The following is a 17,600-nucleotide window of genomic DNA, read 5'->3' as shown; positions in this document are numbered from 1 at the left end:
GCCGTTACACTCCTCTGCCAGTCATCGTTTCGAAAAATAACGGAAAAATGCGCCGAAGAGCTTCCGCGCGCGCCTTGTGCGTAGGCCCATTAAATTCCTACGGGATTTGATTAACGCTCATTCAACGCTGAGCATTGAACAGCGCGCGCTTGGATTCAAGCTCGACGTATTCCATCGACCGCTCGTCTGACAGGAAATTAATTCATTATTCTCTCTCTCTCTCTCTCTCTCTCCTATTCCCCTCCCCGCCCTCCCTCTCTCTTTCTCTTCCGATTTTGCTGAGGTGCAAACGTGCATAACGCTGCGCCGCGTAATTTCTTCAGTTGTTCGTACAATCACACGTATCACGACCAATTAACGAAATTTCGCAATATTTCGATCAATTAGATTTAATATGCCGCGCGCAATTACGCGCTATTTACCGATCGTTATTATCCGTGTAATTTGTCGTCCGTGTTTTCCGCGCTTGCGGAAAATTCGTCGGCAAATATATTTCGCATGTTTAGAATTTTCCAAACTGGCAAGTTCGCTCGGTGAGTAAATAGATTGTTTGTGAGCGATGGGCTTACGGGATGTAATAAAATTCACCGTCGACACACACTGTGAAAGCGGCGCTTGTGCATTAACGGTCTTCCCCAGTAGAGACGAAAGATAGCAATATTATCAGGATATTTTCGACGGGAGATATTTCGCCTATAAATTTTCGCAGCTACCGGTAAGTGTTCGACAAATTGATAATCGGACTCTGCGAGACGGCGATAAACGCTTAGCCGTGCTTTCATATGTATTTCTCGACTATTGATCCGAACAAAAGAGCTATTCATTACTCCTATATCTGTCACGCGCACATTTATTTATTATTAAATATAATGAGTAGAGCTGCAGGGATTGATGATGCACTTTCATCTCACGTGCGTTTTGTGTTTTCTACCCGGCTCGTTAATTATTCATTTATCGAAACATTTGTCAATGTCGCGACGCACGCGAGATATTATTCTGTACTTAGCGCAACCGGCATTGAAAAGCTCACGACGCGATCTGTCGTTTTTTCCCGCCATTTCCGATACAAACGGCGATACTATCGCGCGTCTATAATACGGAGATTAAAGCGTCCATTCGAAATCTCTTTAATCACTTTTTCCTCGAAGCTTCATCCCCGCGGATACAACGAGAGGCACGGGGCGCGCGCAACTGCGATCGCGGCTGGAATTCACTCCAGAAGCACTAAAGTGCCTTTTTTTTTTCATTACTCGCCAATGCGCTCGTCATTTTAAGCCACCGAGTGCGCGAGCAGGCACGCTTTCTCTCTTTTTCTCTCTCTCTCTCTCTCTCTCTCTCTCTCCTTCGTCGTCCGGCGGTTACGCTCGAATTTTACGAGTATCGATTTTCACTTGTACCGATACTCGCTTGTGCGTCTTCTTTTTGTATGCCACCGAGCGCGATCCTGCTGTTCATCGCTCGTTTTACACCGAGTCGCTTAAACGGAGACGTTCCTCCATTACGAGGGACGAGTCGCGAATCATTTTTCCGCTGGCGCTACTATTGTTTCCCGCGACGCGACTTTTACAGCGAGCCACCGCTATGCGCGCGCGCGTTCCGTCTCTCTCGCTCTCCCCCCTCGTTCCACATACTCGTACTTTTCCATTAAAGAAATTTCCATATTAATAGAAGTCGGACGGAGACGACGCGCGGATGCACAAGAGAAAAAGAGAGAGAGGCCGGGGGAGAGGGGAGAGGGGACGGAAAGAGTTCGCCGAGTCGATGAAAAATGCGTCACTTCGAGTATTTCGTCGAGTTCACGTCGCACTTTAGTTGAGTAGTTTGGAATAAATGCGATAATAATTTTTTCTCCGCGGTTTTCCAATTTTCTATATAATCGCGTCTCGTCTACGTAATTCTCCTTTTTCAACACACGGTATATACTCTATGCGGGGTCGGCAACGTCAAAGTTTAGCCACGTCAAACGTGCATTAGATCCGTAATTGCATTTTAAGGTCGATCAAATTGCACTCTGTCTCTTTCTCTCTCTCTCTCTTTCTCTCTCTCACTTTATATCTTTTAAAATTTCAATTACCAAATTTTGTATTAAAAGTCATAATTTCACTTCTTCATAAACCTTTTTTATTTAAAGAATCAATCTGTTTATTTTAGGAAAGTCTCCAATTAGAACTATTTTCTAATATATCTATTATATTAATAAGCATAAATATAATTAGGGATCAAAGTTGCTGAATATATGAAGATAAAATTGTATATTACTCAAATAATACATTTCTTAATAAGAGATATCCCGTGAATAAGTCGTTTATAAGTCAACTGTCGCGTCTATATTTGCGTGAATTTAAAGATTTGATTAAAACAGACATTCCATTAAAATAATATTCGCTTCAGCTAGTATGGAGATTCATTTCTCTCTACCTTATACTTATTCAAGAATATTTATAATTCTCTGCTCCACAGAAACATTCTTTTTCTTGTTCTTTTCTTGTGTTAAAAGGAACATTTTTCCCGTATACGTTATAAGTAAAGAAATAAACAAACATTTGCCGACGTTAATCACTTTCTCAATATCTACTAATTACGTTAAATACAATTCATGATCTCACCCTTCGCATAGTCACACCGCTTTCCAATCGTACTTTCGCAGTAAATATTCCTCGGAAAAAATCCGCGGCTCCGTACACACGCTGTCGAAATTCAATGCGAACGTTACATCGCGTATATACCTGCCATTGAGCGATATCGCTGACATCGTTACTGTTTCTGTCCGCAGGCGGGAAGTACCACATGCTGCCCACCGGAGAGCTGCTCGTCTTCTCGGTGACTTCCGCCGATGCCCACTCGACCTACCGTTGCCGCACCGTGCACCATGTCACCGGCGATACCGTGGAAAGTTCCTCGTACGCCAGGCTCGTGGTTACGGGTAAGTTCTCGCAGGCATGTATGTACGCTCACCTGTCGGACTTCGCCGGGCGGAAGTCCGGAACGCTCCCGATATCACATGAACTCCATAAATATTGTATGATTTCGAGAAAAGAAAAATCCGCAGTTAATAACAGCGCGATACATCTTGCCGTGCATCTCCTCCGTGGTCGGGCCTCGATATATAAGGTGTCTGTTAATTACCGTACCAACGCACGTAGGAGCGCAGGTGAGAGCGCGTTAAATTGAACAGGAAAATCCCCTACTCTTGCATAATCCTCGCAATATTTATTGGGAATTCAATGAAGTAATATATATTTCAGATCAAACATTTGTCTCTTCTTTTCTCGCGAAGCTAACAGAAGGTGTACATTTCTCGGCCGTAGTCCACGTAAAAATACACATTCTCGCGACGTCTCTTACATCGGCCGTTGATCCGTTACATTTCACGCGTTCAGAGGCGAAATTCGGTCGGCACGATCGCCTCTACATGAGCGACCGTTCATCCGTGGCATTTCACGGCGGATGACCGACGTGAATATTCTCGCGTTTTATGCATCTACTTAAACGCCCGCGTTTATACAACGTTCTCGCGCGTGTGCTCTCCCCCGCCGCATAGCGGAATCATAATGCATTGTTGCGCGTTTCCCGCCGACCTCCGGCGTTCGCCTCCTCGGTCCAGCCACCACCTCCGCTACTGCCGCACGTGGCGCTTTCTTCATGAATAAATCATGAGTGTCCGAAATGCTAATGGCCGAAACGTCCGTCGACGATATTTCTGCGTCGGCGAAGTGCCCCGAACCGTGAGCCAAATTCACCCGACATCGTCGAGAATATGCTCGGCGTTCGAAGGGACAACAGCAGCCGCGGGCTTCTGCAACTGCGGAATCGCACACGGAGAGAGAGAGAGAGAGAGAGATTCGGGAGGCGATCGTTCAAACGTAATTTCTTCGAAATTCAGAGAGAAATTTCCCCATCAGTCTTCGTCGTCGCACAAGTATCGCTTTGATAATATTTTAGACAAAACTGGCTCATGTCATGACGCGAGTTAATTATTTTATATTTTTTATATTTTTTTATTTATATAATTGCTGTAATCAGTTTTTTATTTATATAATTGCTATAACCAGTTATTGTCTTGTACTGATACGAATAATTTTGTCTAGACTATGTTGTGCTTCTTTAATATCAGATCTTTTCACAATCCAACTTAACTTAGTCGCTTCGTAAATCGGGAATGATAATGTTGGGTCAGCTAAAAAAGTCCGATCTTCGAGTGAGATTTGACTTGATTGCATCCGATGAAAACAAATCTTCTTCCTCAACAAAGTACCCGCCGTTGCAGAGTCAGTAGACCTTCGTCAATATTCTGGCAGCATTTGTCTGCATCTTCTGTAGAAGATGGCCGGTTTATCGTCGAAGAGGGTGGACAATCGCACTGAGCTTTTCGACTGACCCGACGACTTTACGATTCAGCATGCGACGATATTTTTCATTTGTCGCGACGAGTCGATGGTTTAATTCAGGGTCGAAGTGAACGGCCGATTGTATCTTGTGAGCAGACCCTACAATACACCTTGTATGGCGGCCCGTCGAATTTATAGAAATCGTTCAGGAAGCCGGCACAAAGCGTCGCTTGACGATCTCGTGACGGGAAACTCGGCTAGTTCCGTCGGCGTGTACATACGATCTTGTCACGAGGACTCGGTAGTTTCGCCGGCACACTTCACCCGGCGCCGGAGAGATGCTGACTGATAAGGCATGAAATGGGTCGAACGTGGATGAAACTCCGGAACAATGGCAGGCTAATGATGAAAGTGCACCATCTTGTCTATTTCGGTCGCCCGCCGTTGAAACCGATAAGGGAACGAAGGGAGCGCCGGACGAACATATTGTTCGCTTCCTAACGCCGTCGCCCGCCGTTAAATTAACGCATCTCGCGTACGTCTGGAAAGTCAAGGAATAGCGCGAACGCAAATTGCAGGTAATTTCGTAGGCGTCAAGCGTCGCTGCGTCATTTATCCTTTTAAACTCGCCCGGGCGTGTAATTGTCACGAACGTTATTAAAACAATGTCATTCGCGCGTCTGCAAACTATGTTGGCAAATGTAATACGTTAACGAGATACATGATGAGTCAACAATCTTGATCAAGGGGATGCCAGGAGTCGACTCAAGCCGAAGAACATTTTTACGTCTTTTCAATGAAATTTCGAGACCTGTGAGGGAAAATACGAATAATTTGCTAGGACATTTTTATGTATCCGGGTTAGATTTTCTGTTAGATATAATAAAGCAAACTAACGCACATTCATCGCATTCATATTTATATCGCATTTATATTTACGTAAGATCTGTACGTGTACGAAAAATATTGAAAAAATAGCGCGATCGTGTTTCATGTAGCATAACATTTTGAGAATCGCCCCTGCGTTATCGACGCTCGATCAAGTTCGTCATCGACTTCAGCATCCTCTTAACACAATTATTCGACTTGCTGAATGATAATTTCGTTGTTAGGTATCCGTTATATATCTATCGTGGATGTAACCACTCGTGAAATATGCAGTATCCGGTACGTTCCTCGTGTAAAATAATTTTCCCGCGGGCATGTAAATGGCGCCGGTGAAAAATTGGTGGCAAATCGACGCGAAAGCGCCTTCCAGCGCCGCTTTGTCGAGTCAGTGTCTTGTTTTCGCGGTTCAACGTCCTTGCCTCTTTTTGCTATCACCTACGCCATTATCCGGCCCCGTATTTTTCGCCACCTTCCGCCGCGTCCGTTGCCTTCCGTGCCAGCGGCACGTCGGAGTTATAACACTTTGCCGCAGCGTTTTAGGGAAGCGTGGCCTTTTAAGCGAGGCGGCATTCATTAAAAAAAAAAAACGAGTGGATGCAGCTGTACGAATCGCGAGACCATTTGGAACTAAAATTTTTAAAACCGCCGCGAGGAACGCCGCTCAGTGCGCTGTTGATCACACGACACGATATCGATACCTATCGTCTCTCTTTCTCTCCCTTTATTTTGTTTTTCCTTTTTATTTCTTTTTTCATTTTAATGTCTTTTTACTTAAACGTCAGTGGACGGTTTTTATCACGAAGGAAAATTAGTCCGCGAGGATACACGAGAAGATTTGCGATACCATTGTTTGCTCGACGAATGGATGGAATTTAATATCCAGTTTCTGCCAGAATCCGATACTTTACAATGCTTAGTAGCTGCCACCGTGTTTTTTTTCGCCAAAACGATCCGGCGCTTGGAAATATTTACCTTCGTTGCGCCGAAGAAAAATCCGCACGCGGGGAAATTCGAGAGCGTGTTTGCTCGCAAGAAATAACCGTGAGAGCTTAAAATCTGTTTGGAATCTATTTCTCAGGGGATTTGGAGAGTCCAAAAATGCAGCAGAAACTCTAATTCTTCCTTTTAATTTTCTTTGATATAATATCCCTCGATGTAACGCGCGTACAAAAAGCCAAATATTAATTTCAAGCTTCAGGTTAGCGGAATAATTGAAATTATTATTTAGTAAAATATAAATAATTAAGTTTATGTTAGCGAAATAATTAAATATTCAAAAATTGCGAGAGCGGTAAAATTAACTTAACTTTAATCGGATTACGAGAGAAACGAGTTAGGTGTAATTTGATATAACGCGAGATCTTACATTGGTTAGATTAAGTAGAAAAGTTCAGAAGCAACCTTTAATCATTTTACCGATGAGCAAAATTATCGACCGAATTTTCCTATAAATCAAGATAAAATTTACAAATTGATTTACATTGCATTTAAAAGTGATTCCAAAAGTTTGATTTTAAAAGAGAATATAAGGTGAAATGAGTTTGATAAGAATTCGATGAAACTTCTACTGCGTATATATTGAAATATCTAACTTATTGCTCGTATAATTAAAAAAAAAGATTGACTATTCGAGAACTGAAATTGACACTTTTTAAGTGCTCCCTGATATTAGCGCGCTACTTTTAGTTTCAATTTTTAATATCTTTTAAACTACAAACAAGTTTTAATATAAAATACTATGATATTAAATATGCAGATATATTATATATAAATTTCAGAATTATTGACTGTTTTGCTTCGAAAATACAGAGGTGTAAACTTCATAATTTACAGTAAGATTCAAAATATATGTACATAACATATATTTAAATTCATATGACTCTTTCTATTATCTACGCATCTCTATTAGATCAACTGATGCATAAATGTAGTATTAATGAGAAAAATAAATAAAAATTTTATATTCATAATATTACGTATATACGTCTACCTCAACTTTGTATCAAATTAACATTTATTATTTTGATAGCGAAAAAAAATGTAAAAAGGTAATTTTGCTTAATGAATACTAAATTTATGAGTAGTCCCCTTGGTGCGTCACTAAAAATATCGCACTAGTAGGTAAGACATTTTTAAAGCGAGGAACTCGGGCGAAAAAACAATTTGGCACACGGGAGGCCACATTAATTAAGATCGCTGGATTCCCTCCAACGATCGGCTTTCAGGCAAAAGCTCCGTACGGGAGAATCACCTCGAACTTTTTTCCAGACGCGAGGATCGCCAAAATTTCAAGGGACACTAAAAGTAAAGTTGCGACGAGCTCTCATTAAGCGAACCAGGCGTGCGATTTCGTAATGAAGAAAGCACGCTGGAAGGATCTAACTATCGACGATACGCCGGGCACGATCTCCGGCCGTGAAAGTTCGCCGACGAGATAGAGAGAGAGTCATATCGAGATAGTCGGCGGCTCCTTTATGGCAGCGATTCGCATCGCAGTGGAACAAGTCGAGGACAGGTCGGGCGCCCTGTTAAACCGAGCGTTAAATTAGTTCGACGGCCGAATAGTTCCCGGTGAGTTTAGCATCTTCGCCGCCTTCGCCGGCGAGGCGATCTCTCGTGGGTGTCTTTTTGCGCGGGGTGGCAGAGAGAAAGCGCGGGAGAACGAGAGGAAGAGAGAAAGAGAAAGAGCGGGTGAAGCCGGCGCTCTGCGCCACGACGCCAGATCGACGCTTCCCTCCAACTCGGAGACATCAGCCAAAATCCGAAGTGCAATTCACATTGCGGTCTCGAACAGCCCGCCGGGGTTGTGTGCGAAACTTGCGCGATTCTCTTTTATTTACGACCCGGCTCCGGGTGGAATATTCGGAAAAATTTCGCGAGCCAAATAACGATGAGCGTCGCGTCGCGTGCAGACGACGAATTCGCGGAGCATAAGTTCCTGAGTCAATGCCGGGGCTCGAGCTCGATTTGAGGGAGAGAAAAGAAATTTATTGTACTCGCAAGGAAACATATCGAAGTGCTCCGCACCGAGTTTGACGGGCTTTTGATACATTGCGGAGCAACGAAAAATATGAGGGACGCGTATTATTTTTATGCGCGTTTCTTCCCGAGCATTTCGGGCCGCGTGATTTCCTCGAAGAAATTTCGAGGAAATTAATCGCGAGCTGAGCGTCTTCGAGATCGTGTGAGATATATTGGAAGAGCGGAGAATGAAAAGTATTCGTTACGTGACCTCGGCGGAGAATATTTTAATTGGAGAGCTTTCACACAGCATCCTCCCCTCGTATGCGATGTCATAATATAATCGACACTCACATTATACAAGATACAGTGGGTTGATACTGCACAGTAAATATTCCATTGACACAATTTTGCGTGACGCGCAACGGGTCCACTGTTTGACACGGTTCACTTTGAAGTTCATTTCGATGTTTGCTATTTTGGCCCGCGATGAATTTTAGACAAATTGCCGCTTTGACAAATATCACTTCGGTTAGCTTCGCCGATCGAGTACGGCCAGCAATTAACGCGCGGAAACTAGAACGTTAACTGGGGCATCGGTGATCCGGTTTTCAAACCCATGGTATTTTTCATTTTTGCATTGTTATATTTTCCCGGTTTCTGCGCCCGACGTGGAAATCTCGCAGATGCGATACGGAAGAAACCATAGTTACGTAATTTACGCGCGCATCGAGCAAATTATATGAACATGCTCGATCGGGCGATGTCGCGCAGCGCGGTTTACCGTGTGATTTACTTGAGTTTAGCGACATTAAGATATTCATCGAAGCTCACTTTAAAGAGAGAAACTTGGCGCTTCGGCATTTTATGGCCTTCAATGAAAGCAGATAACCGACGTCGCCTGTGAAATTGTTTCGCGTTCGAATGTCTGAAACATCTCTTTCTGAAGTTTTAATTAAATTTTTCCCTTTAAATCTGCATATAATCTCGACGAGTTAAGCGCCATTGAAAGAAATCTTCATTATCGTTCTCCGGTGACGACGTTTCTTGCTCTCTCTCTCTCTCTCTCTTTCTCTCTCTTTCCTCTCTTTTTACACCTTCCTCCCTATTACTGCGTTTTACAACGCGCGAAGCGGAGTATCGCTTCGGCTTCGACTTTTGTCTGTCTGTCTGCTTGTCCGACTGTCGGTCGATACGAATTCCGACGAGTCGCGCGACTTTCTAACTTCCGGCTAATTAAACTTTCGTTGCTCGATATTAAATTCTGCCGATGTTGCTCTCGAAACGCGATGAATCGAGCCACCTATCGCGCGCGCTTCCCCGCGTTTGCCTCCTCTCCCCCTCGCTTCTTCCCCTCCGCCCCTTTCTGTCCTCGTTCCACTTCGCTCCGCGGAGTGAAAAGCATTTGAAAATTTACCCCTTCTTTAAACCGCCCACGTCCTTCGTTTCCCCCGAACTGCCCTCGAACTCGCGGAAATCCGCGGGACAAGTCGGGGGCGAGCTTTTATTGGACCCCCGCGGCTCTTCCGTGCCGGTCAATGGTTACGGAGGAGAAGAAGTGAGAGGTTGGGCGCGATGCGGGAAGAAAAGAGAACGGGAACTCTGCCGAGGGGGTGGAGGTCGCCCGGCCGGAGGGATGATGGAAGAAACTCAGAGCGAAAACGCTAAGTGCAATCCGTAGAGCCGCCGATGCAGCCGGCTGTGCGCAGCAACGTCGGCAAGAAACAATGCAGCCGCGTCGCAGAACCCTTATCGACCCCTTCAACCCCTATATCTTCGGCGGATCTTTCCGGTGTTGACGCGCCGAGGTGGTAGTTCGCGGCGCGGCGCAGTTATAGGAAATTCTGCGCGATACCGCGCCGAGTCGCACGAAAGTTCGTCGATCGAATCTTGAATGCGGCCCTCCGCGAACTCACCGTGTCACCTTTTGTTCGGCGGCGTCTACCCGCATCTTGATAAATTCGCACACGAAAAAAAATTTCCTCGATTCGATACTTGTATTCTTACCGTAAGCAAGAACATATAATAATGCAAATTCTTGCTTATATACGTATGAGAATGAATTTTAAGTCGAAACAAATTTTGTTCCAGGAGCCAATGAAAAATATATTCGATTATTTTCAAAATTACGACGAATAAATATACGCCGCAATATTTATTACGAGTACACGTCATGTGACAATGTGTCTCTTTAAGTTTCTCTCGCCCCGGTTTGTATGATCAGTCAGAAAAAGATCGCAACACTCTTTTCCCGACGAGTTTCCCAACGCGTCTCGTGTCTAATTGGAAAATGTCTCTCTTGAAAATTACTAAAAAATACAAATTCTCCCATTGGGATGCGTTTCGGAGCTCGCGAAAAAAAGTGCTGCAATCTTTTTGTAACTGACCATACAGTCTCGCGTCGATGAATTTAAAACGGATGATGTTCCGTGCTCGCGCGGTATCCCCGTCCACGATTTCGCTCGATGCCTTCGCGCGTTTTCATAAACATTAACGTGTTAATCATCCTTTTGCATTTCTCATTAGAGCAGTCGGCGTCGCAGACCGTGGCGAACACTCTCATATTCCCTCCTCCGTTTTCTCCTCGTCTTTGCACGTCGCTTCGTTTTTTTCTTTTTCTTTTTTTTCATTTCTTCCGTACCTCTTATTTTCTCGCGCCGTGTGCATTGTACATATCGCAGCGTGGCGTCGCGCGGGGTGGAATGCCGGTCGCGCAGAATGATGTACACGGAATTAAGGGAGGGTATCAACGCCTGTTACATCCGGCGTTTGTTGCCATATTCTCGTCGCTCATTTAAACGCATTGGCAAGATCGCGCGGGACGCTCCGCCGGATTCGGATGCGAGGCGGAAATGCAGCGAGCTCGCGAGCTCGAGAGCTTACGTATTTCACCTTTTCTTCTCGTATTTACCTTCGCGTATTACATACGCGCGTGCGACGTCGCCGCCGTAAAGCCGACATAATTCAATGCAAACATCGAGAGGCGGGAATTCGCACGAAAATACAACGCCGTGCGCGCACGCGCGTGCGACACTGAAGAGCGAAAGTACGAGCGAGCAAACTCTATAAACGGCGACAATTATTTTCGCAAACAGCTCGACGAAGACTTACCCGCGTCACGAAATAAGAGATATACAGTTCCGGGGACTGCCGTCGGGCCTGTCGGAATTTGCCGGTCCTTGCGCGAAAAAGGGGAGGGGAACTTCCGCGCGATACTTGCGTCCAATTCACTCGATTTCGCAATTCTCCCGAGCTTCGATCTATTTTTAGTTACGCGAGGACACTTCACATCAATTCCCGTTCTTTCCGCAGGGGATTCTAGAAGACAATTTCGCTGGAACGGCAAATTGTTTATTAATACAGCGACGGCAAAATGATTTGTACGGACAGCAAAAAGATTTGTTAAGAGTATTAATTTTTGGTTGTCAGCTAAATTTTATCGATATTGCAACAACGTTTTGCTGCAACAGTAAAATTATTTTCTCCATGTAACAAATCATCTTGCCGTCACTGTATTAACAAACGATTTGCTGTCCCGGCGAAATGTTTTATCCCGTGGAAGCCGCTGCCTCTTGGATCTATTTTATACTTTATCTAGCGACTTTTTCACTTTGTTAACGTGATAATTCATTGTGCTCACCGTCAGAATTCTTATTTGTGACAGTAGAAACGATGAATCGGCATTAAGAAAGCGAAAGAGTAACTAGGTAAAGCGCCGAAATCGATGTGGGTTCAAGATACAATAGGTAGAAATGAATCAGGTGTGTCCCAGTTCTGCCTTGGCTCTGGATAAGCGTGCATCTGTCTTCGTTGGGCCCAGATACTGCCTAAATAGGCAAAAGGCTTCTGAATGGAATTTTGTAATACTTTTAACAAGACCTAATTAGATAAATTTACAAAATAGCTCTACATTTTTACCTGGCTATAAATACCAAGGTGCGGCACCTTACCGTATACGATTTCGTTACACCTGCTATTCAATGTCATCATAATGTAAAAACATATCTCGACGTTGTGATAAAAAAAAAATATTTTGCCGCCGAGCAACGACCGGCAGATTGGACCTTTCTTTTTCCGCGCGAAATTACCGCGGATAAGGTATATTCTGCATTAACGAAATAAGTTTCGAGCTGCGCACGTTAAATTATATCGGTTTTAGCATAACGGTCGCGCGAGACGGCGTCCCCCCCCTCCCCCCGCCGGTCGTATCGTGCCGTTACAATGGCGCCGCGGGGTCGAAGTCATAATTAAGTTCCTCTTTTTGTCAGGGCAAGATACTTGTCCGCTCTTCCGCGTAATATACGTCTGGGAATGAATTATCGGGTCATCCGGGGACTGTGCGAGAGCGCGCGATTTAATGCAAAGACAGCGTTATCACGCTCGCCCGCGGCTAACGAATCGCAGCATAAAGATAGTAATTTAATCGGGCAAGTAACAAGCGATGTTACATTTCGCTCGTCGCGCAGACTTGTCGCGGTTAAAATAGCCCGTGTGCCCGCCTTTGCGCGGCGAGAGAGGGAGGGAGAGAGTGTGTGTAAGCACGCTAAGCTTTCGCGGAAAGAAGCTCGAAACATTCGCCCGGCCGCCGATAAATCGTCGCGGCGGGTTCTATATGAAATAATTTACATACAACGCGTACGCGTACGCGCAACGCGCGCAGCTCTGGCGACATTCAGCTTGCGAGTAGTTTCGCGCGAGATAACTTTTTTTTCCGCGGCGCTATAAATCGCTAACGGAACGGTAATTTAACTGCAAATGTATAGNTTACGTAACGACAAAAAAAAAAAAAAAAAAATCGTCGTCGAAGCGACGGTTCGAAAGTTTGATGCACCGCGCGGGTATTTTTTATCCGGCCGAAGTGAAAAACAGGCTCTCGGCCGACGGCTATAATGTTCAATATTTTACGGGGTTTTCCGAAATAAAATATAAATAAAAGAAAAATATCGCGCCCGCGTAATGCTTTATGAAGACATATATGAAATGAGGAAGTCGAAATGCATTTCGGTTTCGCCTCGATGGAAATGCGAGACTTTTGTTCCCGTTTGCGGAGGAGTGGGGGAGGGGGGAAAAAAAGGGTAATGCGACATCGAGAACGCGCTCGTCCGTTCGGGGCTGACATTATACTCGGTGGATGCGTGTAATTCGGCTTGTGTGCAATTCAATTCGCCGCCCAAACAAAATTCCGGGCCGGCCGGGGAGCGACTCGTGGTCGCGCGATTCCCGATTAACCGAAGGGTCTCTTATTTCGGGGATATAAATCGCCGCTATTACTATTATTATCATCTCTCGGGCGATATCGCGTCACGGAGCGCGTATACGGTGCACCTTCGGGCGCAAATTGCACGCGGGTATCGCATCGTGACCTGAATTCCGAAGCAATCAGCGGATGACATTAAATTATATATGCGTACCATCGACTGGAACGGCCGGGACTTTGGCGGCGTAATATGGTTGCCGATAATGCATGCGCAATTAATTCCGTGAGTGTCCCTTATCTGCATAAATGATTAAACTCGCGTAACGCCTTAAGCCGGAATTGCTTCATATCGTGGATTTGAAATGTCGCTTGATTTCCTTCCGGAGCTTTCGAATATGCGGGCGTCGTCTAATGCAATTTTGCGCGAACCCGCATTGAACGTTCGGTTGTAACTTTCGCGTCATTCTAAGACAGGGAATTCTCGGCGGAGAAGTCATCGAGCCGGCCGCGCACGAAATTGCAAAATTACTTGACGCCGAATTCACGATAACCCACGCGTGGATTTTCATTTGTCCCCGGGAACTGCGAAATTTCATTCTTCTTCAAAGCCGCCTTCGAACAACGACCTGCCACGCGAACGCCCCTGTGTTTACGCGATAGATTTCAACGCGACGTCTCGCGCATATTTACGATCGTACGTAGAATTCTATAAGACACCGACGTGCGTTTTCTTCTGCGCAAACACACGACGCAGCGTTTGAATCGGCTCGGTGAGCATTCGTCGAGCGAACGTGTCCTTTGCAGCCGTCCTTCCGAGTACCAAACTCCCGCGTGATTTCTATCTCCCGGAATGATGGGAAGACAAAATCGTCTCTGGGACGGGAGGTAAAGTCGGCGTTGTTCGACGGAGGGGAGACGAATTGCGCGAAACCGACGGAAGGAGCAGCGGAAGGAGCGAGACGGAGCGGCGAGGAAGTCCCGTAATGTGCGATAAAAGACTTTGCATGGTTAATTAGCGTCAACTTTATTACCACAGACCCGTCTATCCGGGGCAAATACACGAGATAAACGGGAGAGAGGGAAAGAGTGAGAGGGGAGGGGAGGGAAAAAAGAAGGTTGATGTATAGATTTATTTCACCCGTGGGTGGGGAGGAAGACCCTTTCGGGGTACATAATGTTATTATGATACAATATAACAAAATTGCATCTAAAATTGAAGATCGAGCGCATGGATATCTGTAATAACAGAAATTGAATACATAATTGCGTAACGTGTGAAAAACAACATAATGATGTGAAATGTTTAAATGAAAATGGATGCGCGCACATAGCTGTTACATTCGCTGAGATAACACGAACAATATGATTGTTATAATTAAATCATGTTAACGTCTAGAATATTATGTTATGGTATGTAACGCATATAATGCAAAGAATATAAGAATGCAATGGTTTGCCAAAAGGTGGGTTCGAACAATTGGCACGACGAATGAAGTATCCTCCGGCCGGAAATGAAGCATCCGGTCTCAGGAAAAAGGCGCGTACAGGCCAAGATGAGTGCTCAGCAATGCACGTCTGTACTCTTTGAGGGACTATTAGAGACTCTCTGAATCTAGAAAGAAAGAGAGAGTGAAAGAGAGAGGGACAGAAGGAGGGAGATAGCAGCGCCATTTGAATTTCACTTTGACGGCAATACACGTGCCGGGTGTATATTTAATAGACTCTTAATTGGAGTTACCGGCTCGAGAGGTTTAATTGGACATCGCGTGCTACAAGAGAGCACGACATGCCCGCCACTGCGGTTTCCACGCGTTTCTCTCTGTTTCTCCCTCCGCCTCCATTTCTCTTCATCGTCCATTCATCTCCCTCTCCTTCCTGTCCACGTCTCTTTTTGACCTCGCTCTTTTATCCCCCGCTCGAAAGGTAAGCGCATTCTCCGTCATCGATCGAAGAGGAGCGTGGAGCTTGGACGCGCCTTCCATAATCAATGTCTGACGGTTCAAGGACCACGAAGATGTTTGTGTGGACGCAACATCGCGGTCCTTGAATTCCTGCGGAGGTAACTCGGGAGCGGTGCGTCGCTCTTGACGTCTCCGTTTTCGTCATTAAATCCCTAAGTCATTTGGAAAGTGAGAGAGCTGAGAGACCCGTCGGATGTTCCCGTCGATATTTGTCCCGCCTGGATTGCGCGACAATTTCGCACAGTCCGTGTCATCCTTCTCCTTTCGACTGTGCGCATGAGAGATGCACGGTGGAAAAACCGGTGACGGCTGACATCTTAATCGACATCCGTTGATAAACTACGATAATGGGGCTTGGCATAAAATCCACTTTTAAAATTGCCGAATCGTGTCGCGACGACGTCATTTTTGTCGTACGTCAGCGCGAGCATTGACGTTGAAGCGTAAGGCGCGCGTGCACGCGATACAATTCCACGCGGCGTTGACGTATGCGGCGCGTCATGTGCGCCGAAAATGTTGTTTCTCAAATTTTCCCTTGCCGCCGGGGCAATTCTCGGATTAAACATTTCCAGCGATCGTCGCGCGATCGAGAAATTCGCGCGAAAGAGAAGCGAGTCCGGAGCGTGAAATACGCGTATGCAAATCGCCGAATTCTCTTTCATTCTCTCTCTAATTGACTTTTCTGTTTCTCACTGGTCACTTATCGGCAGCGTTTGTCCACCGATGCCGGGAAAAATATTAGCGCGAAAGAATGATACTCTCTCTTTCTCTCGAGAGAGAATTGTCCCGAGCGAACATCCACCGACGCGTATGCAGCGGAATGCAGTTGCAACGTTTTCGCGCGTCTCGGATATCGTACTTTTTCACCCGTTTGAGCGGGTACGACATCGACGACACGACGGCAAGACGTAAGTCGAGTTGTAAATGTCGTAAAAACTTTTCGACGTGCATATGTGTTTCGGCGATGCACCGAACGAGGATATGAACAAGGGTGTGGTGGCGGTGGCGTTGCTGGAATATGGTAACTGGAATTGCACAGTGCTATAGAAGGGACCGGAGTGAGAGAAAGAGAGAGGGAGAGAGAGAGAGAGAGAGAGAGTGAGGCAACGTGAGAGGGACTGAGAAGGGGACACCGGATTGGAGAGGGTGTGTGCAGCAGAGAGAACGGGAGAGAGCCCGGCAGAGAGACAAGGACGAAGTGTGCAAGATCGAGCGAGACGCGTCGCGAGAGCGCGAGCGAGATAGAGGCGGCTGACGATCAATACGCCATCAGCTTAAATTACAATAATAACGCCGAGCAGACAAAGGGAGCGCGCCGTTATAAAATAGCGTGACTGTCGTAAAAGACCACGGCGTCGTACTGTCCGAGACCGGTTCGGAAACAAACATCCCGGCGGAGGGGATGCGGACGTGTGCTTAATCGTTTGCTGAAAGGAGAAATAAAAGGTCCGTTGCTCGGCGGGGTGTGTATATCTTTCATCAACCCGTCGCGTTCTCGCGAGAACGACGAGAAATTGGATGCTGGTTTCGTCGTCGTCGTCACCATCGTCGTCGTCGTCCTCGTCTCTCTCCTCGTTCGGAACGTAAATTTCACCCCGCTCGCCCACTTCGCGGCCCGGTAGAATTGTTTCCGACGTTTCCATCGCGTGACGGCAGCTCGGTTTATTGATTCTATTAGCCGCGATAAAACTGCACGCTGAAATTTACACGCGGATTCCCGAGCACGACGCGCGCATGCTGTTGCCACGTGAAATGGGGATTTATATTCGTTCTGGTATCTCTCTCTCTCTCTCTTTCTCTCTCTCTCTCTCTCTCTCCTGTATTTTCGGAACTAATGCATTGGATTTCGAAATATCGAGGTCGTATCGTGAGTTTGTTAAAATATTCTTGTCGACTCGATAACAATGAAATTATCACTAAAATAGAAAATGGAATAATAATATTCGACGATAATGTACTTATTTATTTTAAAGTTTCTGGTTCTTCGCTACAATTATGCTTGTTTGATCAAAAGCGTGGGAACGCTTACCAAGAATTCTTGTATTACATCTTCAAATAAAAAAAAAATATACAAAATAACGCTTGGACTTGCTTTAGCACACTTGTAAAATTGTCCGAACATTTTTCTTTTACTCGAACAATCATTAAATCGTAAAATTAATATTTGCTGACCAAATATTTCATTACTGCAACCAAATAATTAAATTTCGCACACTAAGTATACAATATACGGAACTAAATTATCTGGTTGCAGTAATCAAATGT

The 17,600-nt window shown here is 45.4% G+C and overlaps 1 protein-coding gene across 1 annotated transcript in view; it reads left to right on the top strand.

Annotated features, from left to right (window-relative positions):
* Positions 1-17,600, top strand: part of LOC106741514 (Down syndrome cell adhesion molecule-like protein Dscam2) — a 177,459-nt gene that overhangs the window by 104,026 nt on the left and 55,833 nt on the right. The window contains exon 5 of the mRNA XM_014613628.1: positions 2,774-2,923. Coding sequence (XP_014469114.1) covers positions 2,774-2,923 — 150 coding nt within the window. The remainder of the gene's footprint in view (positions 1-2,773; positions 2,924-17,600) is intronic.

Source organism: Dinoponera quadriceps, unplaced genomic scaffold (genome assembly GCF_001313825.1).
Source record: "Dinoponera quadriceps isolate SergipeBrazil2010 unplaced genomic scaffold, ASM131382v1 scaffold405, whole genome shotgun sequence".
NCBI lineage: Eukaryota > Metazoa > Arthropoda > Insecta > Hymenoptera > Formicidae > Dinoponera > Dinoponera quadriceps.
The sequence above is the reverse complement of the archived record's forward strand: the minus strand, read 5'-3'. Positions and strand labels throughout refer to the sequence as shown.